General features: G+C 43.3%; 1 protein-coding gene across 1 annotated transcript in view; it reads right to left on the reverse strand.

Annotated features, from left to right (window-relative positions):
* Nucleotides 1-21,752, reverse strand: part of GALNT5 (polypeptide N-acetylgalactosaminyltransferase 5) — a 76,926-nt gene that overhangs the window by 24,934 nt on the left and 30,240 nt on the right. Inside the window, exons 2-6 of the mRNA XM_073634129.1 lie at nucleotides 17,224-17,390; nucleotides 14,015-14,134; nucleotides 12,365-12,500; nucleotides 6,554-6,673; nucleotides 1,213-1,330 (exon numbers count right to left, since the gene is read on the reverse strand). Coding sequence (XP_073490230.1) covers nucleotides 1,213-1,330; nucleotides 6,554-6,673; nucleotides 12,365-12,500; nucleotides 14,015-14,134; nucleotides 17,224-17,390 — 661 coding nt within the window. The remainder of the gene's footprint in view (nucleotides 1-1,212; nucleotides 1,331-6,553; nucleotides 6,674-12,364; nucleotides 12,501-14,014; nucleotides 14,135-17,223; nucleotides 17,391-21,752) is intronic.

A 21,752-nucleotide genomic window follows, 5' to 3' on the forward strand; every position in this document is an offset into this window, starting at 1 on the left:
AAAAAAAAAGCCACTTCGGTCTGTAAATGAGGTCAGTTTAACCACTTAAAGCGGAACTTCTGTTATTTTTTCAACTTTCCATCTATTAAATCTTCTGCTCTTGTTGTTTTAACTTAGTTAAACATTTTTTTTCTGCCAGTAAATATCTTATACAGCCCACTTCCTGTTTCTTGTCTGGTCATTAGCCTAGGCTTATGACATCATGCACAGCTCTCTCACTCTCGTGAGAGTTTGTCAGGAAGGGGGGGGGGGGGGGGGGTGAGTCATAAGAGGGCCAATGAGAGCTGCAGAGCTGGAGGTGTGCCTGTGTGTGTCTGTGTAAATCCAGTAATTGAACAGGCAGCAGCTTCAGCTGCCCACAGTTAAAATGGTTGCAGCCAGACTCAGTGGAGGGAGATTTCTGCAGCATATTTGGCAAGTACAGAATCGCAGTGTACATAAAATAATATGCAAAGTGGTTGGAGGGAAGCTTCAGAATGGCAAAGATGTTTTTATTACAAATTATGTGAGCAGACTGCAGTTCCTCTTTAAAAACCAAACCTTTTCCTGACACTTGTTGCTTACAAGTTAAAATTCTGTATTTTCTGCTAGAAAATTACTTGGAACACCTCAAACATTATATATATATATTTTTTAGCAGAGACCCTAGAGAATAAAATGGCGGTTATTGCAATATTTTATGTCTCACTGTATTTGTGCAGCGGTCTTTCAAACACAATTTTTTGGGAAAAAATTACACTTTAATTAATTAAAAAAAAAAAAAAAAAAACTAAATAGTAAAGTTATTTTTTTTTTGTATAATGTGAAAGATGATGTTACTCCACGAGAATCGTGATCTTTATTCTAAGCGAAAAGATTGTGATTCTCGTTTTAGCCAGAATCCTGCAGATCTAATTTCCAGCATTTTTAAAAGAGATAAAACATGGGGATATGTCTGTATTGCAGAGATGTACGAAATATGTTTTTACTTTTTATGAGATATGGAAAATTTTTACTCAACTAAACAACATCAGCGAGTCAAGCCAATAAGGCCAATAATTTGTGTTGTTTGTTAAGATGAATATTTCCTGCTCATGTTTAAAGAGCTTAAAAAACTAAATATAGAGCGGTCCTACAGTTTAAATAACACAGCACACTATATGGTCTACTATTGCCTTATGTTGATGATACACAAGCATGTACATAGACAGACATATGCATATTAATGGATACCTTAAACGATATTTCCATATTTTCTCCTCCCCATACGTCCAGTCCTGGGTCATAGGTACCAAGCTCATAGAAGTATTTCTTATCAATGGAAAACAATCCTCCAGCCATAACTGGACACCTGAAATAGCAGTTAAAGAATATGTTACCCCAACATTCCATATTCCTAATATGAGCCTGCTGTACCATGTATTTGTACTAAAAAGTATCCTGTTCTGTTCGTATTGCTTCATTTGTGAGAAATACCTGGTGTTCCTGCCAGTCCCTCTGCTTTGCTAATGAAAACTGACCAAACTAGGGATGTGAGCACAGTGTGGTCAGTTCTCTAGCTGCGTTGGGAACGCAGCCTGCTCTCCTCCATTCATCAGACTTGTGCTGACCCGCCCTGCAATTCACTGAAAAAAACAGTGTCCTGCTGTTTCTCCTCCCCCAGCTCACTAAACTCCTTATGCAGCTGAGAACAGCGGCTATGTGATCACTTATAAAAAACGGAAACGAAAGGTATTTATAATGTTTTTTATAGGAATATGCAAATGTTTTGCCTTTCATTTCTATTTCAAACTGAATGGTTTGTTTTACAAGGTGAGGGTTTATACTAGGGTTGTCCCGATACCGATACTAGTATCGGTATCGATACCGAGCATTTGCCCGAGTACTTGTACTTGTGCTTCACCCGATACCTGGACAGTCAAGGTGATCGGTGCGGAGGGGGAGTTACAAGCACTGATCACCCTGTATAGATTTCAATAAAGCCTGACAGCCGTTTCTCCGCTTCTCCTCCCCCCCCCCCCCTTTCAGCTGCTTTAGTGAAATCTACACAGCGGTGATCAGTGCTTGTAACTGCCCCCAAAGCCGCACCGATCACCGCTGACTGTCCCAGTATCCTCCTCCAGTGTCCCTCTGTTCTGCTGCTGTCCCCTTCATTGTTTCCCTCCGTGCTGCTGTCCCCCTCCGTTCTCCTCCATGTCCCCTTCCGTTCTGTTCCCCTCCGTTCTGCTGTCCCCCTCCGTGTGCCCTTCCATGTCCCCCTCCGTTCTCCTCCGTGTCCCCCTCCGTTTCCCTCCGTGTCCCCCTCCGTGTTCTGTTCCCCTCCGTTCTGCTGTCCCCCTCCGTTCTCCTCCATGTCCCCCTCCGTGTCCCCCTCCGTTCTGTTCCCCTCTGTTCTATGTCCCCTTCCGTTCTATTCCCCTCCGTTCTGCTGTCCCCCTCCGTGTGCCCTTCCATGTCCCCCTCCGTTCTCCTCCGTGTCCCCCTCCGTTTCCCTCCGTGTCCCCCTCCGTGTTCTGTTCCCCTCCGTCCTGCTGTCCCCCTCCGTTCTCCATGTCCCCCTCCGTGTCCCCCTCCGTTCTGTTCCCCTCTGTTCTATGTCCCCTTCCGTTCTGTTCCCCTCCGTTCTGCTGTACCCCTCCGTGTGCCCTTCCATGTCCCCCTCCGTTCTCCTCTGTGTTCCCCTCCGTTTCCCTCCGTGTCCCCCTCCGTGTTCTGTTCCCCTCCGTCCTGCTGTCCCCCTCCGTTCTCCATGTCCCCCTCCGTGTCCCCCTCCGTTCTGTTCCCCTCTGTTCTATGTCCCCTTCCGTTCTGTTCCCCTCCGTTCTGCTGTACCCCTCCGTGTGCCCTTCCATGTCCCCCTCCGTTCTCCTCCATGTCCCCCTCCGTTCTGTTCCCCTCTGTTCTGCTGTCCCCCTCCGTTCTCCTCCGTGTCCCCCTCCGTTCTATTCCCCTTCATTCTGCTGTCCCCCTCTGTTCTCCTCCTCGGTCCCCCCTCGATCTTTCAGGATGGAGAGCGGAGATAAGAGCCAGTAAATCTGGCTCCTTCCTTTTCCGAATGAACAGTCAGTGATAACTGACTCTGTCCATTCACATAACTAAAACATTGTAACCTGTGTTTACGATGCTTCAGTTTATGAATGGAGAGGAGCCGCTGTCTCCTCTCCATTCATTTTCAGTGCAGCTGAGGCTGCTGAGAAGGGGACTGGGAAACCTGTGTCCTCAGTCCCTTTCCCTGTCTCAAAGGGGAGATGCCTGATATCTTACCAAAGCCCCCCAACAGGACTAATAATAATAATAATAATAATAATAATAATAATAATAATAATAATAATAATAATAAAAGAAAGAATTGCAATAAATAATACAAAGAAATTAATTGTAAAAAATAATAAAAAAAAAAAAAAAAAAAAAAAAAAAAAAACACAACACACTGACACTGCCCACTCCCCCCCCCCTTAAAAAAAAGAAAGCATTTAAAAAAAAAAAAAAAAAAAAAAAAACATAAAATAAATTGTAAATAATAAAATTGTAAAAACAAAAACAAAATACTACAGACACACGTGCCACTGTCACATGACATTAAAAAAAAAAAAAAAAAAAAAAAAAAAAAGTATCGGTAATCGGTATTGGCGAGTACTTGAAAAAAAGTATCGGTACTTGTACTCTGTCTTAAAAAAGTGGCATCGGGACAACCCTACTTTATACTTTACCCTACAGGAAACATAGAACCGATAAAGGAAAAGTTAGAAGCACAAACGTCACTATGTTGTAGACCAGGGGACTCCAAATTTTCCAAACAGACAGTTTATTGCCCTTTAGACCTTAGGGGGGCCGGACTGTGGCCTGTGAGAGTGGAAAATGGAATACAGAATTATAGAATAAGGCCCCATTGATGGTGTCAGTGAGAAGAATAATGTCCCATCTTTGGTGTCAGTGGGAGAAATAGTGTCCCAAGGGCCAGATAAAGGCAAGCAGAGGGCCGCATCCGGCCCCCGGGCCGCAGTTTGGAGACCACTGTTGTACAGCATACTTTGACAGATTCTTCCTCATAGGCTGATTCTGTAGGGTTTCTTCTAAAGGCAAATAGGCCGTTTACTTTGCATGTGAAGTTGCACTTTGCATAAAAATTGTCCCCAGAGCATAGTGAATGCGGTGGCATTTTATTTTTACAAAGAATGTCCAGTCATGTGCGAGGAAAATAAACAAATATATATTTTTGCTTGCGTGTCATAAAAGTCAGAGGATCCTCACCTCATTCATTACTGAACAGCCTATTTGCCTTTAGTAAATTAATCCCTGTGTGTCTGGTTTAGGTGCACTGATAATACTTCTTAAGACCTTACTGATGAAAGACAGCTTATAGTGAATCATCATAAACTGGATATGCAGCTGCGTTTATCATTATGTTTTACCCTGAGTAGAAGTTGTAGGCCTCCAGGAGCTCATACACAGGGTAACTCTCAACCTCCCTCCCCCAATGGCGATTGTAGATGCTATAACTTTTGCGCAAACCAATCTATGGGATATATTTGTTCTTATTTATTTTTTTCTACTAATGGCGGCGATCAGTGTCTTATAGCGGGACTGCGATATTACGACAGACAGACACTACCTGACTACTTCTTTTGGGAACCAGTGACTCTAATACAGTGATCAGTGCTAAAAAAAATGCACTGTCACTGTACTAATGACTATGGCAGAGAAGAGGTTAACATCAGGGGCGATCAAAGAGTTAAATGTGTGCCTAACATGTGTTGCTGTGTGTGCTGTTTTTACAAAGCAATGTGCTGTTTTTTACTTCCTGCTTTGCAGGGGGGTATAAAAAACACTTTGCTGCTGTCAGAAGAGAGCCCTGTATTCATTTACATACACAGGATTCTCTTCGATAATTACCGGAGCTGATCGTCGGGTGCTAGCGACCAAACAGCGGCCGGCACCTGCAGATTGGTTCATGCTGCAGCCAATCGCTGCACATCCAGGGGTGGCGGCAACATGCAAGCACCTTACCCAGGCGTGCGGATCACATACTAGGTACATGATCCGGCGCAGAGCGGCCGCCCTGCCGCAGTAGATGTGCGGTGGGCAGTTGTTATAGAAGTGATGAGAAGGGCAAATGCTATTTTGCCTATTCAAACTACCTCTTGGTTATGCTGAGCGGACAGTCTAACGCCCCATACACACGATCGCACATTCCGACAACAAAAATCATGTTTTTTTTTCTGACGGATGTTGGCTCAAACTTGTCTTGCATACACACGGTCACACAAATGTTGTCGGAAATTCCGAACGTCAAGAACGCGGTGACGTACAAGCCGTATGACGAGCCGAGAAAAATGAAGTTCAATAGCCAGTGCGGCTCTTTTGCTTGATTCCGAGCATGCGTGGAACTTTGTGCATCGAAATGGTCTACACACGATCAGAATTTCCGACAACGGATTTTGTTGTCGGAAAACTTGAGATCCAGATCTCAAATTTTGTTTGTTTGCCGGAAATTCCGACGGAAAATGTCCGATGCAGCCTACACACGGTCGGAATTTCTGACAACAAGCTCCCATTGAACATTTGTTGTCGGAAAATCTGACCGTGTGTACGGGGCATAAGTGTACAGCAAGGGCAGGAGGTAAAAGCATCTGCCAACCCACTGGGGTTGATTTACTAAAACTGGAGAGTGCAAAATCTGGTGCAGCTGTGCATGGTAGCCAATCAGCTTCCAGGTTTTATTGTGAGATTCAGGCTGGGTTCAAACCATTGCGAATTGGATGTGGGATCCCCAGCAGGAGCATTTTGACTGGCTCTCTATGGAGCTGGTTCATATATCTACGCAGCAGGTCCAGTGCGTTTTGCAGAAAAACGCTGTGCGTCTTTTGCTCTGTTTCAGGTCTGAATTCAGCCTAAAATTCAAGCTGAAATCGGACCTGAAGTTAGAAGCTGATTGGCTACCATGCACAGCTGCACCCGAGTTTGCACTCTCCAGTTTTAGGGCCGGTTCCCATTGGTGCAATGTCCAACTTCGGATGTGATTCGCACCAAATCACATGCGATGTCTAGGCGATGCAATTTCAGCCATGCAGATAGTATGGCTGAATTTGCATCGCATTCAGACTAAACTCGCACGTGACCTTTTTTTGGTCCGCAGCAAAATCGGATTGCATGGGTGTTCACACCCATGCGATGCGATTCCTGTCCGAATTTGCAGTTCACACTGCGATATGCAAACTGATTTGGGTGCGTCATTGACTTTCAATAGACACTCCCAGCAGTTCGCACAGGGCAGTGTGAGCTGCCGCCGAGAGACATGCGATGTGTGGATTTGCAGGGTTCCCACATTGCTGCAGTGTGAACTGAGCCATAGTAGATCAACCCCACTGTGTGTTAAAAAAAAAAATTGTATAAGTAACATATTTGGTACATAAAGAACATCAATCTGTTATCAGCAGAGATGGGTTAATGGCAAAAAAACCCCAAAAACAGATAATAGGGTTAGAGCTTCACTTAAACTCGATTGACTTCCCTATTATTGACAGCTGGAGATGATAATAAAGAATTCATTTCTATAAAGACTAGACAAGCTTACTTTATTGGGTCCATTTCTGTTATGTTTTTCTCCCGAAGAACCTCGGTAGGGATCGGTTTCCAGCCAAAATTCATCGGCCATGAAAAGATACCTCTCTGGAAATTGTCCACGGTCATATAGCTGGGATATAAGAGTAGAAAGATTCAGATCAGGACCTGTGCATTGTTATTCTGCTACAGATATAAGACAAGGTTACTGTACATGTAGGTCACTGTGCATGGGAATAATAAAGAATACCTTTTCAGACTATGTTTCAATATTCCAAAAGTAAAGTGGTTGTAAACCTGTACATATACACAGTTAAGCGATTGCCCTCGGGTGATGCACAGAGGTGAAACAAATCCTCCTACATAAGTTGTACCTGTTTATCTGCAGTCTTCTCTACATACAGAATTTATAAAGCTTGTCTGAGTGGTTCAAAAATAGAGGGGGTGGAGAGCTGAAATTATACACTGCAGAGCTCAGTGAGGAGAGCTCTGACAGCTGATTGGAGACTGATTGGGACAGATCCCCTTTACACAGCACACAGGAGCAGAGTTGAGGCTGTCAATCACATGCTGTGTGTTGGAGATCCCTCCCTTATCACCTTTTTTTCTCTTTATGCCCTGTACACACGATCGGACATTCCGACAACAAAATCCATGGATTTTTTCCGATGGATGTTGGCTCAAACTTGTCTTGCATACACACGGTCGCACAAAGTTGTCGGAAAACCCGATCGTTCTGAATGCGGTGACATAAAACACGTACGTCGGGACTATAAACGGGGCAGTAGCCAATAGCTTTCATCTCTTAATTTATTCTGAGCATGTGTGGCACTTTGTGTGTCGGAATTGTCCACACACGGTCGGAATTTACGCAAACGGATTTTGTTATCGGAAAATTTTATAGCTTGCTCTCAAACTTTGTGTGTTGGAAATTCCGATGGAAAAAGTTCGATGGAGCGCACACACGGTTGGAATTTCCGACAACAAGCTCCGATCGCACATATTCCGTTGGAAAGTCCGACCGTGTGTACAGGGCATTAGTGTCAAGAAAACTTGTCAGAAGTGACAGATAGCAGAGGAATGGAGAAGCAGACAAAAATTACACTTAGGGATTGATTTACTAAAGGCAAATGGACTGTGCACTTTGCAAAGTAAAGTGGCACTCTGCAAGAGCAGTTGCTCCAGAGCTTGATGCCGCGTACACACGAGCGGAATTTCCGACAGAAAGAGTTTGATGGGAGCTTTTCATTGTATATTCCGTGTGTATGCCCCATCGGACTTCTCCTGTCGAAAATTCAGACGGACTTAGAAAGAGAACATGTTCTATATTTTTCCTACGGAACAAATTCCTATCGGAAAAAACGATCGTCTGTATGCTGTTCCGACGCAACAAAAATGACGCATGCTCTGAAGCAAGTACGAGACGGAAGCTATTGGCTACTGGCTATTGAACTTCCATTTTCTAGTCCCGTCATACGTGTTGTATGTCACCGCGTTCTGGATGGTCAGAATTTGGTGTGACCGTATGTATGCAAGACAGCTTGAGCGGAATTCCGTCGGAATTCTGTTGTAAAAACCTTCAGAGTTTATTCCTACGGCAAAACCGGTCGTGTGTACAGGGCATAAGAAATGAGCAGAAGCTCTGTTGACTTCCATCATCCAATCACATGCAAGTAAAAATGCTTTTTTTATTTATTTTCCCTTGCATGTGATTGGGTATTCTTTGCAAGTGAAGCTTTACCTCATTTACTAAGCTCTGGAGCAAGTGCAGTTGCTCCAGATTGATTTACTAAGGGCAAAAAACTTTTTGCCCTTAGTAAATCAACCCCTAAGTGCTCTGGATTGAGACAAGTACACACTATAGAGGGATATGCTTTGTTCATATATCATGTCTGAGGTTTACAACCACTTTAATGCAGAATCAGTCAGAATCCACTGAGGGCTGAAGTTTTAGAAATGCAGATGGAACTATCCTAAACTGATAACTCCAATGCAGGTATTTTAGCAAACTTTATTGCAGATTATTTTGCTCTGCTTTGGAAAAATGATTTTAGGCCAGAATCACACTATTGCATTAACGTGCTTGCTACTCTGCATCTTACCGCAATACATAGTACCGCTACAAACATGCATTAGAGCGTTGCAGTGCTATTCGTTTTCAAGGGCACCCCAATGCACTAAGGCAACGCACCTGCACTGCAGCATGCCACAACACACAGCAATGCACCACCATGTGTTGTGTTCCTGAAAAAGGGACAGAGAGGGTTTGCTGCATGCATTAAAGCTAAAAACGTGAACCTAGTCTTCCAAACATAACAGGTCTTCCAAACATAAGCTCCCTGCAATACAAGACACTGAATACTTTGACAGGTGGCAAGTCTGAACTCCTCTGTCTTCCAGGCAAAGACCTCCTTTTGCGTTCCTTTACCGCCCCCTATGTAACTAACGAGGTAAGTAGGGATTGTTTGCAGGAACATAAGAAACGAGACTTCTGGGAGTGTTCTGTACAAAACCTCTGCAAAGTGCCGTATTGCAGGGAATAGAAGTTTGAAATCTTTGCCAATTTAAGAAAGTCTTCGCAGCTTGCAGATTAAAACAGAATGGACTAGGAGGGCTTAAGGCTTTGAGCCTGACAGCATGGGTATGGGGTCGCCCCTGCTCTTAAAAAATAAAAAAATAAAAAAATATATAGGGTTATGTACATTTTATGCCGCGTACACACGATCGGACATTCCGACAACAAAATCCTGAATTTATTTCCGACGGATGTTGGCTCAAACTTACCTTGCATACACACGGTCGCACAAATGTTGTCGGAAATTCCGAACGTCAAGAACGCGGTGATGTACAACACGTATGACAAGCCGAGAAAAAAGTTCAAAAGCCAGTGCGGCTCTTCTGCTCGATTCCGAGCATGCGTGGAACTTTTTGTGTCGGAATTGTGTACACACGATCAGAATTTCCGACAAAGGATTTTGTTGTCGGAAAATTTGAGAACCAGCCCTCAAATTTTTGTTGTCGGAAATTCCGACAAAAAAAATGTCGGATGGAGCCTACACACGGTCGGAATTTCCGACAACAAGCTCACATCGAACATTTGTTGTCGGAATGTCCGATCGTGTGTACGCGGCATTAACTGTATTAGGGGCAAGGTTCCTTTAAGAAAATTTCAAATGGGATTGGGGGTGGGAAACATGGTCACATGACATTTGGGAATTTCTCAGAATGTCATGTGACCCCTGGGAATGTTCTGGAAAGGGGCTTATTATTTATATACGGGACCCTCTCACAGGAGTTTTCCCGCCAGTGTTCAGCTAGTCAGCGTCGGTGCAACAAGTCCCCACCCTCCCTCCCTAGTCGCTAAGTACCTTATGTGGTCTGTCACCCTTCATATTTGTAGGGGGGACTTTGGTTATAAATATTCTGTATGCTCGAGTCCTTTAAGACTGAGCTGTTTTAAGTTTATTGTTTGAAATTTAAGAATTTTATGAATTAATAAAATTATCAGAATGTTGTTATTATTATTTATTGATTTGAATACACCAATAAATGTACTGCGGCCAATTTTTTGCCAACAAGTGGTTTTGTGTTATTATTTAAATAGGTACTTGTCTTTGTGGAATTCGGGGAGGGTAGGTGCGGCCTGCATTCCCAGGGGATTTTTTAATATCATTCAAATACAAAATGACTTGTTTAGAACTTAAATTCTTATAGCAATTTTAGTGGAGTGTTCCTTTAAAGTAGGGCTTTTTTTCAGCGGGAAAGTGGGGGGAACGCAGTTCTGGCACCTCCAACACTGAATGGGGTGCGGGGGGGGGTGCTAAAGGGTCTATTGATGCTGGCTGCTGAGGGATCTTTTGTCACTGGGGTGGATTATTTATTGCTGGGGAGGTCTATTGTTGCTGGTGGGAGATCTATTTTTGCTGGGGGGACCTTATGTTGCTGGAGGGTAAATTGTTGCTGGCAGGGATCTACAGTTGCTGGCTGCTGGAGGGTCTATTGATGCTGGGAGACCTACTGTATTGTTACTGGCAGGATCCAGTGTTGTTGGGGGGTCTATTGTTGCTGGTGGGGGATCCTATTCTTGCTGATAGGGATCTTATGTTGCTAGGGGGTCAAGTAATGCTGGGAAGGATCTACTGTTGAGGAAGGGGTGAATTGTTGTGGGCTGCTGGAGGGTCTATTGATGCTGGTTGCTGGGAGATCTAGTGTATTGTTACATCAAAGGTCTATTGTTGCTGGAGGGATCTATTATTGTTGGGGGGGCATTTTGCTATGGGGGGTCTATTGTTGCTGGGAAGTATTGTGTTGCTGGGGGTCTATTTTGCAGTGGGAGAATGAATTTATTGTTGGGGGGGGGTCTATCGTTCCTGGGGGGAGGGGTCTATTGTTTCTGGGGGGATCTATTGTTCCTGGGGGGGATCTATTGTTCCTGGGGGGCGGAATCTATTGTTCCTGGGGGACGGAATCTATTGTTCCTGGGGGGCGGAATCTATTGTTCCTGGGGGGCGGAATCTATTGTTCCTGGGGGGAGATCTATTGTTCCTGGGGGGATCTATTGTTGCTGGTTGCAGAGGATCCTGCTCAGAGGTGGGTAGTGGATGGAAACAAGGGGTGACTCAGAAGAGGGGAGTACCTACACCCATTCTCTGAGAAAAAAAGCCCTGCTTTAAAGTTTAACTAAAGGCAATTTTTTTTAGTTTTGGAGAGAGTGGCAAGGGATTAGAACACCTGTCAAATTTTATTGCTGTCGTTTCCGCTATCAGGGAGGATTTGCTCTCCCTATTTGTCCTTTTTATCACTATCATCGAAAGTGAAAGAAAATCCCCAATATCTGTTTGCCCTCAGAATAGTAATGAATGGAAAATCTTATAATGGGGACACTAGTTCTGGGGACAAGCGGCTTCCTCACTTTGGAGGAATTTTCTCTCATTTCCTGTTTTGGTTATGAGACAGGAAGTGATGTGAAATCTGCCCAATGGGACAAAGATGGCAAAAACAAAACAAAAAAATTGACAGGGGTTATAACCCACCCTTATACTCTATCCAAAATCACTTTAGTTCTAATGTAAGTACAATTGGCCTGTAAAGAGACAATCAAACCTATCCCTAAGGCCCCTTTCACACTGGGGCAGTGGGGGCGTCGGCGGTACAACAGCGCTATTTTTAGCGCTGCTGTACCGTCGTTCTTGCAGCGGTATTCGGCCGCTAGCGGTGCGGTTTTAACCCCCCGCTGGCGGACGAAAAAGGGTTAAAAACCTCGTACAGCGCGGCTATAGCCGCGGTATTACCGCGGTATAGCCGCGCTGTCCCATTGATTTCAATGGGCAGGAGCGGTGAAGGAGCGGTGAATACACCGCTCCTTCCCCGCTCCAAAGAAGCGGTTTGCAGGACTTTTTTCACCGTACTGCCACCGCACCGCTTCAGTGTGAAAGCCCTCGGGCTTTCACACTGAACAAACAGCGGCGGCTGTTTAGGGGCGGTTTTCAGGCGGTATTTTTAGCGCAATACCGCCTGAAAACCGCCCCAGTGTGAAAGGGGTCTTATTATTATTATAATACAGGATTTATATAGCGCAGCGCTTTACAATCTAAAGGGAACCAGTACAGTTACAATACAATAAAATAAAAGAGGGTTAAGATGGTCCTGCTCATAAGAGCTTACAATCTAATAATGGAGCTTCCAAAAAACAACCCCATATGAATTTATGGAGGGGCGAGCAGAAAATTTTGACTTACAAACTTCTGGAGGGAAAAAGCACATCTAACAACCTGCACACGTAAGCTGTAATTATCAAGGATAGAAAAACAAACCAGCACCTTACCTCATGTCCTTATCGCTAATCACTTCAATTACCGGGCAAGCTACTTTCTTTCTGTTTACTCGAACTTGTTCCAGGAGAGGCTCCAGCCACCCGACATTACATTCGACGTGCGAGTCAAGGAAAGTCAAAACATCCCCTGCAAGAGTGAAAGGCCGCTTTATCATCCAGCAAGTGTAGGATATACGGTGTATACAGAGGCCTCGTACAGCAGAAGTCTGCACTGTGTGCTCTTCAAATATTTACACAAGGATGCAGATTGATTCTACGACACGACTCTGGGTGGAAAGCAGTTCAACGTAGAAGAAAGATCGGGGAGATTCATGTTCTAGGTACTACAAGGCTACAAAAAAGGACCTTTAATAAGATATTCAGGCTGGTCCAACTGGAGCCAAGGCAGAATGTGGCTTTCCAAACCTTTACAAAGTACAAGATTAATTAAAATTTTAGTAGATATGATAAAAAATGGGGAAAAGGAAAATAGGAGGAAAAATACACTGAAATGGGACTTTTGAGGCACAACGTATATATATCTAAAAACTAAATTTTTTAATTATCACTGATCATAAAACATATTTTCCATATTAATCCATATAACATCATATAATGTACATATCAAAACTTCAAAATGTGATGAAACCACATATATTATTAAATATCGTTCATTCCTTTCGTTCCAACGCGTTTCATGGACTTGATCCACTTCTCGGTTCGGCACTGCTCCTTGTGGGCCCTCAGTTCGTTGTAGCCTATAGGCTTGTTTTTCTTCTTCTTCATCTTCTCAGTATTCAATTAACAATTAAGATACCAGGATGAAGAATGTTGAATAATCATTTAGACTATTATTTGAATAAAAAATGTTTGACGACTCCTGAAGAAGTGGATCAAGTCGATGAAACGCGTCGGCCCGGAGAGGATGAACCATCTTTAAATAACATACGTTATTTCACCACATTTTGAAGTTTTAATATGTACATTACATGATGTCATGGGACTAATATGGAAAATATGTTTTATGATCAGTGATAATTAATAAATGTTGTTTTTAGATATATACGTTGTGCTTCAAAAGTCCAATTTCAGTGTATTTTTCCCCTTCTATTTTTCCTTTCCCTGTTTTTATCCCATATCTACTAATATAGTGCTACACAGGGATATAAGTACAGGCATAACACTACACAGGGATATAAGTACAGGTATAGCACTACACAGGGATATAAGTACAGGCATAGCACTACACAGGGATATAAGTACAGGTATAGCACTACACAGGGATATAAGTACAGGCATAGCACTACACAGGGATATAAGTACAGGCATAGCACTACACAGGGATATAAGTACAGGGATGGATAGAGCTACACAGGGAAAAAAGTACAGAGAATAACACTAGACAGGGATAAAACCAAATTGTATGGACTAAAAAGGATGAACACATTTAGATTGGGGATTGGTCCAGATATGATTTTTTTTGGCACAACTCTCAAGTGTTGATAACCAACACGTTTAGGAGGTTATGCACAATTTCCCCTTCATCTGATTTCTATTATGTGAGAGAAATCTTGCTTGGTTAATTTGTCTGGCTGACAATACCTTATATGTGTTTAAACAGTAAATGAAGCCTTGGTCTTGCAATAGTAAAATGAACGTTACCTGTCGCGATATTTGCTCCAGCAATTCTGGCTCGAATTAATCCGTGCCTTTCCTTTAAATGGAGAATCCGCACCTTGGGATATTGCTTCATGTATTCATCTAGCTTTTCTTTGAGGTAAGCTAAAAAAACAAAACAAAAAAAAAAAAAAAACAGATCTTAAAAGGAGATACAACTAGGTGTAAAAGTATAATGAGCCTCATTCATCAATTGTCCTAAAGTGTAGCAGCAGTCACACTTATACTGTACTTTACCCCACCCTCAGCGACCCCTGCAAGTCCTATATTCACCTATCTCCAATCCAGCAAAATATTACCTATGAAACTGTAGACCTGCATCTTCTGAACCGGGTCTGTGCATTCTCTGTACACTTTCCATTCAATCCTATGAGGGTTTATACTTCGTTATCAGCAATATCTCACTAGATCGGAAACTAGGGAGTATACAGCTTACAGGGGGAGGGCAGGCGAGCAGTTACACTTTCAAAAGTACCAGTCACCACTGGGCTTATGGGAAAATCAAAATATTCAGTTTAACCGCATCAGCCCCGGATGATTTTACCCCCTTCCTGACCAGAGCACTTTCGGCGATTTGGCACTGCGTCGCTGACAATTGCGCGATCGTGCGACGTTACACCAAAACAAAATTGACGTCCTTTTTTCCCCCACAAATAGAGCTTTCTTTTGGTGGTATTTGATCACCTTTTTTTTTTTTTTTTTTAATAAAAAAACCACAAAAGCGACAATTGTGAAAAAAAGCAATTTTTTTTTACTTTTTGCTATAATAAATATCCCTTAAAAATATACAAAAAAACAATTTTTTTCCTCAGTTTAGGCCGATATGTATTCTTCTACATATTTGTGGTAAAAAGAAAAAAAAAAAAAATCGCAATAAGCGAATATTGATTGGTTTGTGCAAAAGTTATAGTGTCTACAAAATAGGGGATAGATTTACGGCATTTTTATTATTATTATTTTTTTTTTAATTAGTAATGGCGGCGATCTGTGATTTTTATCGTGACTGCGACATTATGGTGGACACATCGGACACTTTTGACTATTTTGGGACCATTGTCATTTATACAGCGATCAGTGCTATAAAAATGCACTGATTACTGTGTAAATGACACTGGCAGGGGAGGGGATAAACACTAGGGGGGCGATCAAGGGGTTAAGTGTGTCCTAGGGAGTGATTCTAACTGTGGGGGGGATGGGCTACCACTGACATGACAGCGATCACTGCTCCCGATGACAGGGAGCAGTGATCGCTGTCATGTCACTAGGCAGAACAGGGAAATGCTTTGTTTACATAGGCAGACATTGAGTCCACGGGACACGCAGGCACGGTCACGCTGTATGCAGCAGGCGCGCGCCCACTAGCCCCGCTAATTAAAGGGGACGTACAGGTACGACCATTTGCCCACCGCTGCCATTGTGCTGACGTATATCGGCATGCAGAGGTCGGCAAGTGGTTAAAAGGAGCACATCTGAACATCCTTCCTATGAAATATTTTATTTACCTTCTTACTTAGCTTTACCTACTTTGCTTGAGTCTGTCTTTTCAAAGACAGATGTAATACATCTCACTTCAAGCTGAACTCAACTGTATCTGAGCACCAGAACCTGAAAACGCTATTTAATTCACTTTTAATATTCAAAAGCAAACTCCCCCACCCGTCTAGGGCTCCATGCTTTATTTTTCTTAGAAATCAAATTGAAAAACACCCCCCCCCCTAGCATATCTAGCTGTAGTCATCTTAAGGGCAGATAATTCATATGGCATTTACTTTCTGGAATCCATCTGCCCTTAGGCATGCAGGCAGGGGGGTGTGCTTAGCAGAGAAAGCCCCTCCTCCCCTTCTCCACATAAAAAGGGAAAAAAAAGCCATGAAGACTCGTAGGATGTATGACATCATTTTGGCCTGGGCCAGAAACCAGGAAGCAACTAAGGATGCCAGAAAGAAATGTAAAAAATAGTTTTTTTTAAAACAAGTAGATATAATACACCTTCCTATCTATTTACTAAGTCTAGCAGCATAAGGATTAACAATGTTTTAAGCGGAACTCCATCCAAAAGGGGAAGCTCTGCTTGTTTGCCTCCTCCCCCTCTCTGTTGCCATATTTGGCACGTTTTGGGGAGGAGTAGGGGGGGGGGGGAATCGGGCACCTGGTACCTCCCCTTCCCCCGCAGCCAACCCATTCACAAAGTGCAGCATGTGGATTAGGAAACCGTCTGAAGCTGCAAGGCTTCACTACTGGTTTCCCTTAGCCAAGATGGTGGGGACAGCACCCGAGAGCAGATTCCAAAATCAGCTGGGGTGAGGACACTGCTGGATGCCTGGACAGCTAAGTAATAGTAAAAGTCAGCAGCTACAGTACTTGTAGCTGCTGACTTTTAATTTTTTGGTAGGGGGGGCCGGAACGCCTCTTTAATGTTGAATGAGAGAGTTTAGTTCCTTTTGCTGCTGCCTCGTTAACTGCCTGAACTCCTAATATCTTCCAGCTTCTCATTGTAGGAAAAGGCTCCAAGTCTGCACATTTTTTGAACTGCAGTCAACCTTGGAAGAAACGCCTCACTTTTTTTTTTTTTTAATTCGGGTCTGGTTCCCATTTCCAAAAACAAAGCTCTCCAACCTTTGTTATCCTGGGGTCACAATCAAGTACAATAAATAATGGTGAATACGGGATTGAAAACACGAGTGTAGTAAAAGTAGACATTAGCACCATGCCATACACAATCTGTGCAGACGGTAGAGCTGTGGGAGGGGTCCAACAGCTCCACCCACTACAGACTGCATACAGAAAACTACAGGAGGGGGCGGAGACAAGACCAGTCCCCCTGTATAAGAAGAGAGAGCAGCAGTGACTGGTCTTTATTACAGGAAACCTCTGGACAGAGGCAAAGTTTCACACTGGATTACCACACAGATCTGGAAGAAACACACAAAGCACTCCAAGATTTCAGTAAGAATACACATGCCTCCTGTATGTAGACAATATTTACTTATCCCAGAGTTCAGATTTAAACAGCTTGGGTTGAATGCTTTCATAATAATCACTTGTAATGTACACTGGACTGATCAAAGTAAATGTTGCCACAGTATATTCGTGCTCAATGCAGGTTTTTCTTTTACAAAAGCTTGGAAGAAGGTTTCCACACAATCTTTGCAAATGAAACAATGTGACATGTCACAGCAAATGTCTTACTCTACCTTTTGTGCTACAGTCATCCACTAGAATGATTTCTTTGATAAGTTCGGGAGGCGATCGGTTTAAAGCGCTCAAAACTGAGCGGAGAAGTGTAGACCAAACCTCGTCCACAAAGCAGATGATGATGCTTGTGTTGGGGAGATCGTCATGGATCAGTTGGTTGGAACACCTGGAAAACAGAGAGTGTAAATTACGATCCCATACTCTGGACAGATGAGTTACTCCAAAGGCTAAAAAATTCTACATGACTGTCAAAGGCACTTTCAGAAGAATTTCATGGATAAACTTTAGATGCCTTCAGGCTCTCTCTTGTTCCCTTTTGACATTGATGATAAAATGACTGTTCCATTGTTACCCATCTGCTATGTAATAGAAAAAAAAAAAGCCTTCTCTTTGGCATGGTCCAGAACTTTGGATCGGCCCAGCCTGTCTCGTTTGGACTGTTGGTAGCCTAGTGTTTTTTGTTGTTGTCTGTGACCCAATTTGGAATATTTCCCAACACTTGGAGGGCTATTTCTAAAATATTTGTTGGACATATGTTACAAGCCTTTGCTTGCCCTCGTGAATTCTGGCCGTATTTTTCTTAATACAGCAATTTGCTATGGTCGTCATCTCCATCCAGTGGTCATAATGTGGTATTTTCCTGATTAAGGTATTTAAAGCAGAGTTCCAGCCTGAGTGAAAAAAAAATGGAAAGTCAGCAGCTACAAATACTGTAGCTGCTGACTTTTAATATAAGGACACTTACCTGTTGAGGTAGCCCGCAATGTCGGCAACCAAAGCCGACCTGTCCATCGGCTCCGGGTGCAGGCACTGGCATCCTTACTAAGGGAAACAGGAAGTGAAGCCTTCCGGCTTCACAGCCTGTTTCCTACTGCGCATGCACGAGTTGTGCAGAGCTTTCTGAATGGTTCAGTCCTCTTCTGGGACACACACAGGTCCCAGAAGGCAATGGTGGGGAAAGAGGCGTGCACAATAAAACCGCAGAAGTGACGTGCCTCGCCGTAGCGACATGGGTCAAAAGTCCCACAGAAAACATACCAAAAAGGTATGAAAAAGAAAAAATATCCAAAAAATGAGGGGGTTTGTGTTCAATTTTTGCCTGGAACTCCGCTTTAAGGACAAATAACTCAATATGGCCACTAGATGGAGCCGACGATCATAGGAAATCGATTCTGACCATTAAGCAAAATATGGTCAGAATTTGTTATTAATGGTAGGGTTTTGTAGTGTGGGTGAATGACACATCAATTTATAGCACCACGAACCCTTGATGTTAAACAATATGCACATCTGTTACATGGTCATGTTATATTTATTTATTTCAGGTACTTATATAGCGCCGTCAATTTACGCAGAGCTTTACATATACATTGTACATTCACATCAGTCCCTACCCTCAAGGAGCTTACAATCTAAGGTCCCTAACTCACATTCATATATACACATACTAGGGCCACTTTAGACAGAATCGAATTACCCTACCAACGTGTCTTTGGCGTTTGGGAGGAAACCGGAGTATCCGTAGGAAACCCACGCAGGCACAGGGAGACTCCAGGCAGGTAGTGTGTGATTTGAACCAGCGACCCTTTTGCTGCTAGGCGAAAGTGCTATCCACTACACCACTGTGCCACCCAATTATATCCATTTTTGCAGCGGTATGACGGCATAGACTTCCAAGAAGTTTCAACCACTGGGGCTTCTTCAGGTAGTGATTCCCTGAAGAAGTCCTGGTGGGCGAAACATGTTGGGAGTCTATACTGTCATACCGATGCACAAATAAATATAACAACGACTGTGACAAATGTGCATATTTTTTAGTATGTAAGGTTTTTAACATTGCAAATCAATAAATTATGAAGTTTTAATCTCCAACTTTTCATGTATGAGTGTGTACATTTCCCATTAATCCCAGGAATTTCTCTACTCAAATTTGTGATGAATGTTTGTTACATTTGTACAGCAATTTTTTTTAGAACCCCTAGATGTTCTGGTGATTGATCCCAGCTGGGAGAGGAAGTAAAAGAAAAGAACCAATGGGTTTTATTAGATGTGTGGCACCTGAAATGACTCTTTCCCTGTTTGTAGGACAATATGGTCACGTGGAAGGCCAGCAGCCTTCGCTATTTAAAGTATGCGTAATTGAAATGTTTTAAAATGAACTGAGGAAATACAGTAGGAGTGGGTTACATGAATGGAGGAAGGCTTCAAGGGAGTTGGAGGGGTTCCAACATGGAATTCTTCTTTAAAATTCTGTAAGTATAGTGAGGAGGGTTATGTTCAGTCAAACACATTCATCTACTATAATCCAACAGTAAACATTTAGGGCCCATTCACACCACTATGTACCCAGCCCAACATATAGACAAGGCAATTTACCATTATCTTATGTCTATGTGTTCAGTTTACACCCCGCACTGTGAGGGTGTGCGCTGAGAAAAAGAATGACATGCTGCGTTTTTACTCAGTGAAACCTTTTGTTCTGACGCACTGCACTACACCACACCGCAATGTGCTGCCATGCAAAAGGATTTATTAAATTTCACTTTGTGACTCTTTAAAAAAAGTTACAAAAAAAAGTTTAAAAAAAAAAAAAAAAAGTGTCATGAGTTGTAATTAGCACATTGCCCTTTCCTTTCACAGCACACACCAGAAGCCACAATATAACTGGCTGTAAGGACCTATTCACACCAAAAGGGGTATCGCACCAAAACCAACCACAAATGGTGCATGTAGCATTTATTGCAGTGCGCTGAACTGAAAGGATCGCACAGTGCACCAAACCAAAAGAACAGCGGTGTTCACACAATCCGATTACTGAAGATGTCTTTTAGCACAGCTCCAGATATAAAACATTCAGGTGACCCGACGGCTTAAACATATTCCAATGACAGCAGTCCTAGGGCACACAATATCAACTGTCAGGTCCGGATTCATTATTAGGCACACTAGGCTTGCAGCTGGAAAAAGAGGTGGCTTTACCCTGTGCAGTTATCGGCCATCACTAGCAGAGGGACTGAGGCAGATTCACTAAAGGAGTTGAGAATCTTCACTCTAAGAATTGCATGAGTATTCAATTGAATTATCTAATCATGTGAAAAGAAGATTCCAATTTACTTTTAATACCAAATTATGTGCAGATTCCTTTCTCATGGTTGGATAATTGAAGTGAATATGTCCACTTTTTTTTTTTTTTAGTGAGGATTCTCACCTCTTTCAGTAAATCACTCCACCTGTTTTCCCATATAGAAGGGGTATTACATAAAACTTCAGGAGGGCCCAGTCAGTAAAATTTTCTTCCAGTAGAGGTCTAAATGACATGTTTGTGCTATGACACCAATCTTAGTATACAGTATATATAGTCATTGTTGTGTCTATCAAAAAATAAGCAATGTACAAGAGCCATAGCATTTCCATATTATTTATTATCAATTTTCAGTGCACCCCCTTACATCATGTGTCCCCATCAGAGTTCCCCTGTACCTTTTAGCACCAGACAGGCAGAAGGTAGGTGGTGGTATATGCTGCAGGTCTGTGTCCCCTTGCATCAGGTGTCCCCATCAGATTGCCCCCTTATATCAGGTGTCCCCATCAGATTGCCCCCTTACATCACGTGTCTCCATCAGAGTGCCTCCTTATATCATGTGCCCCCATCAGAGTGCCCCCTTACATCATGTGTCTCCATCAGAGTGCCTCCTTATATCATGTGCCCCCATCAGAGTGCCTCCTTACATAAGGTGTCCCCATCAGAGTGCCTCCTTACATAAGGTGTCCCCATCAGAGTGCCCTTTTAAATCAAGTGTCCCATCAGAGTCCTTACATCATGTGTCCCCACCAGAGTGGCCCCTTACATCAGGTGTTCCCATCAGAGTGCCCCCTTACATCACGTGTCCCAAACAGAGTGCCCCCTTACATCACGTGTCCCAAACAGAGTTCCCCCTTACATCATGTATCCCCATCAGAGTGCCTCCTTATATCAGGTGTCCCCATCAGAGTGTTCCCTTACATCATGCGTCCCCATCAGAGTGCTTCCTTACATCATGCGTCCCCATCAGAGTGCTTCCTTACATCATGCGTCCCCATCAGAGTGCTTCCTTACATCGTGTGTCCTCATCAGAGTACTTCCTTACATCATGTGTCCCCATAAGAGTGCCTCCTTACATCATGTGTCCCCATCAGAGTGCCTCCTTACATCATGTGCCCCCATCAGAGTGCCTCCTTACATCATGTGTCCCCATCAGAGTGCCTCCTTACATCATGTGTCCCCATCAGAGTGCCTCCTTACATCATGTGTCCCCATCAGAGTGCCTCCTTACATCATGTGCCCCCATCAGAGTGCCTCCTTACATCATGTGTCCCCATCAGAGTGCCTCCTTACATCATGTGTCCCCATCAGAGTGCCTCCTTACATCATGTGTCCCCATAAGAGTGCCTCCTTACATCATGTGTCCCCATCAGAGTGCCTCCTTACATCATGTGCCCCCATCAGAGTGCCTCCTTACATCATGTGTCCCCATCAGAGTGCCTCCTT

This window comes from Aquarana catesbeiana, linkage group LG06 (genome assembly GCF_042186555.1).
Source record: "Aquarana catesbeiana isolate 2022-GZ linkage group LG06, ASM4218655v1, whole genome shotgun sequence".
NCBI lineage: Eukaryota > Metazoa > Chordata > Amphibia > Anura > Ranidae > Aquarana > Aquarana catesbeiana.